The following is a 3616-nucleotide window of genomic DNA, read 5'->3' as shown; positions in this document are numbered from 1 at the left end:
GCGGGGCGGCCACGGGGCCATTGTCCGCCCGCCGCTATAAGTACGGGCCGCCGCGCCGTCGTGTGCCAAAGCCGGCGCTCACACGAGCGGATCGCAGCCCGCAGCACTTCAAAGACAAGAGCGGTCGCGTGTCCCCCCCGCCCCGCCTTTCCCCGGCGCTCGCTTTCTTTTTTTTTTTTTTCCCCCCTCCTTTTGTTTTTTTTTTGTTGTTGTTGTTGTTGTTGTTTTTCTTCCCCCCCATCCGCGGAGGGCTCTCGGCGCCGAAGTCCGCCCTGCCTCCCCCTGCAGCGGGACGCTTTGCTTTTTTCCCCGTCTGTATTTTTATACCGTTATTGCCTAACCGCATCCCTGGGAGTGCCTTTCCATGTGAGTACGGGGCCGCCGGCACCTGCGCGGCGCAGTGCCGCCGTGCCAAGCACTCCCCCCTCCGTCCCCCCCGCAGGCGTTGGGGTGTTTCTCTCCCCGCTCCCCCCACCCCTTCCCCGGCCGCTTCGCACCTTCCCCGGCGCTCCCCCCACCCCCGCCGCCCCTTCCCTGCCCCGCGCCCCGCCGGGGCCGCGCAGTGACGGGGGCTCCGTCTTCTCTTCCCCGCAGGATGCCCGCGGAGCCGGCCAGCAGCGGCGGCGGTGCGGAGCCGCCCGGCGCTCCGCGGGAGCGGCGGAGGCGGCGCGGCCGTGCGCGGGCGCGCACCGAGGCGCTGCTGCACACGCTGAAGCGCAGCCGGCGGGTGAAGGCCAACGACCGGGAGCGGAACCGCATGCACCACCTCAACGCCGCCCTGGACGAGCTCCGCAGCGTCCTGCCCACCTTCCCCGACGACACCAAGCTCACCAAGATCGAGACCCTGCGCTTCGCCTACAACTACATCTGGGCCCTCTCCGAGACCCTCCGCCTGGCCGAGCAGTGCCTCCCGCCGCCCCCCGCCTTCCGCGGGGCCGCCGCGCCCCCCAGCCCCGGCAGCGACGCCGGTTCCTGGCTGTCCAGCGCTTCCCCGTCCGCCCCCTCGCTCTGCGCCTCCGCCTCCGGCCCCAGCAGCCCCGCCACCTCCGAGGACTGCGCTTACGCGCCCGCCGACAGCCTGCGCGGCTTCCGCGGGCTGCCCGCCGCCGCGCCCCCGGGCGCGCCCTGCCGCTAGGGCGCACCGCTCCGCGCCGCTCCGCGCAGCGCGCCCGGCTCTCCCCGCCCGAGGGCCGGGGGCGTGGGGGGGGGGGGGGGTGTCTCCTCCCGTTGCACTTTTCAGCACACCCCCCCCGCCCAGCCCCTTCCCCCCGGCCCCCGCCTCGCCTCCCGTACGCCTCCGAAAACCGGGAAGAAAAGCGACAGATTTGCTGCCGCAGACGAGGTGAAAAGTCAATTTTACAATTTGTAGCTCTCCAGCGAAGAAAAACGAGCATGAAAATTTGGTTTGAACGCCCTGACAATGCCATGAAAAGGCTTAGGGGGCCGATGCGGCCCGGGGCGCAGCGCGGGGCTCAGCGCTTCCCTCCTGCCCGGCGCCCGGGGCGGCTCAGCCCCTCCGGGGGGGCCCCAGCACCGGCCCCGATGGGACCCTGCGCCCGACGGACAAGCGGAGAGGCTCATGCATTATAGATGCTGACCCCCAGCGCGGCGGTCTTGCTTTAGAGCAGGAGCACACACGGGGTATTCAGCGAGTGGGCCAGATAGCGGTTTAATTTATTCAAGATGTTCATTCATATGAAAATTGTATTTTTGTACATAAAGAGCTTTATTCTATTATTATGCCTCTTATCAAAGTGGGTTCTTTTTTTTTTTTTTTTTTTAAGAAATTGTACTTTACCCTGTAAATAAAATTTTTAACGTTTTTACTGAATTGCAGCAGTGCCTCCGGAGTTTTGTTTCTTAAGCTCAGGGGTTTTCGCTCCTCGGAAGGAGCCTGGGGTGGAAGGGAAGCGTTCGCCCCAAGGCGACAAGTCAGCACGGGCCAAGCCGTAGTTTCTCACACCACACTGGCCACAGACACGTGCGGCTACCTACAAACATCAGCTGGCCCGCAAGTCTCACAGAGAAGGGATTAGAGACCCGTTCAGGATACGTGGGCAGAGAGCAGCCGCAGAGCGGTGCCGCCAGCAGTCCTGGTGTTCAGGGCTGTCCTTGCCATGGTTCATCGGCGGACCTGGAAGGTGTTGGGGGATTTAGGGCAAGGAGAGGATGCTGCGCCCCTGAATAGGGTATGGAGCTCACAGCTCTGCCTAAACCTGCAGCGCTGGGAGAACCTGGCTGGCATGAGCTGGTCCCTTTTCCCCAAGTCACACGGTGGGGTGGAGGCTCTCACCGCTCACTCCCACGCACGGCGCAGGGAAAGGGTGGCTGGAGGGGCACTGCATGGCCTTGGCACCAGCCCGGCACAGCTATGGCTCTCAGCTAGAGATTAGGGGTGTCAAGAGGTGCCCTCGTCTCCACAAAATCTGCTCCACTGTTGGGAAACCCCAGCCTTTCCTTTCTCCTGCATTTGGGTGTGATGGGGGAGCCCTCTGAACCCCCAAATCCCACCTTGCTGAAGGGCTTCTACTCTTCATGTCTCCATCCTCCCCCTCTTCAGCATTATTCAACACTCTCATATCGCAGTAGGCACACAGACACCCTTAAAAGCAACAGTTTTATCTTCTTTGCCCTGTTTTATGGGGGGAATGGGGCAGCTCAGCCACGTCTCTCCAGCCATCTCCAAAACACTGGAGAATCGGAGCTGTATGGGCAGTTAATGGGGTGTTTGTGAGGAAAGGAGGTGTTGTACAAGCCCAAATAAGTCAGCTCCTACACATCTCAGATGGGACCGCGCAGGGTTAGTGGAATGAATTGGCTTTCATCTTTCTATGCCTCAGTTTCCCATCTGTAAAATTGGGGTCCCGCCATCCCCTCACATCATCAGTGAATTTAATGATTTCATGAAGCAGAGCTTTCAGAGCACACAGATGCTCAGGACTGCTGTAAAAGCCCAAGAAGAAACTCAGTCTTCAGGACATGATCATATACTGTGCAGGGAAAAAGGCAGAGGGCAAACACTGAAAGCATTGGGCAAAACTCATGAGAAGCTGTTCATCGCACAGGCAGAATCTCTGCCTGAAAGTCAAGCCTCCTACGTAATGAAGAAGGAGGAGATATTATCAAAAATATAACGTGGGATCATTTAATTGCCACAAAAATTAGAAGGAGAGGAGCTAAATTAAGTTTGCACAGACACCTGAGTGTCAGCATTTCTTCCTTTTTGAGTGCCTGAGTCTGCAATCTTTATATTGCTTTAACATAGTTTTCACATGCTTGTCTATACACACACATCCACCTCTGTTTCTCAGTAAGTATAAATGCTGAAAAGGAAATGTTGTTGTTTGGAAATCCTAATAGCAGCATAATACTTATATTAATTAAAGACACCATCAACCAGTATAGGCCAGCTCCTTAATGATGTCCTGTGAAATAAAAGAGATTTGTGAAATCTAATTCTGGCAGTAACAGGTCTTGATCTGTGACGCAGTGAAGCTTTGCTTGCACCTGCCCTTGAAAGCCAGGAGGTTTTGTATGGAGTAGCCTCCAGGGGCTGAAATTTAGTACAGTCCATGGAGACGGAAGGTCATCTAAAGTCACTGGGTCCCAAGACACT

General features: G+C 58.2%; 1 protein-coding gene across 1 annotated transcript; it reads left to right on the top strand.

Moving 5' to 3' along the window:
- The first annotated feature begins 595 nt into the window (after positions 1–595).
- On the top strand, positions 596–1135 carry NEUROG1 (neurogenin 1). Its single transcript, XM_075510528.1, has one exon. It carries the CDS (start codon positions 596–598, stop codon positions 1133–1135), a length of 540 nt encoding a protein of 179 aa, XP_075366643.1.
- The last annotated feature ends 2481 nt before the right edge of the window (positions 1136–3616 follow it).

The sequence above is a fragment of the Mycteria americana genome, chromosome 8 (assembly GCF_035582795.1).
Source record: "Mycteria americana isolate JAX WOST 10 ecotype Jacksonville Zoo and Gardens chromosome 8, USCA_MyAme_1.0, whole genome shotgun sequence".
In the NCBI taxonomy this organism is placed as follows: Eukaryota; Metazoa; Chordata; class Aves; order Ciconiiformes; family Ciconiidae; genus Mycteria; species Mycteria americana.
The sequence above is the reverse complement of the archived record's forward strand: the minus strand, read 5'-3'. Positions and strand labels throughout refer to the sequence as shown.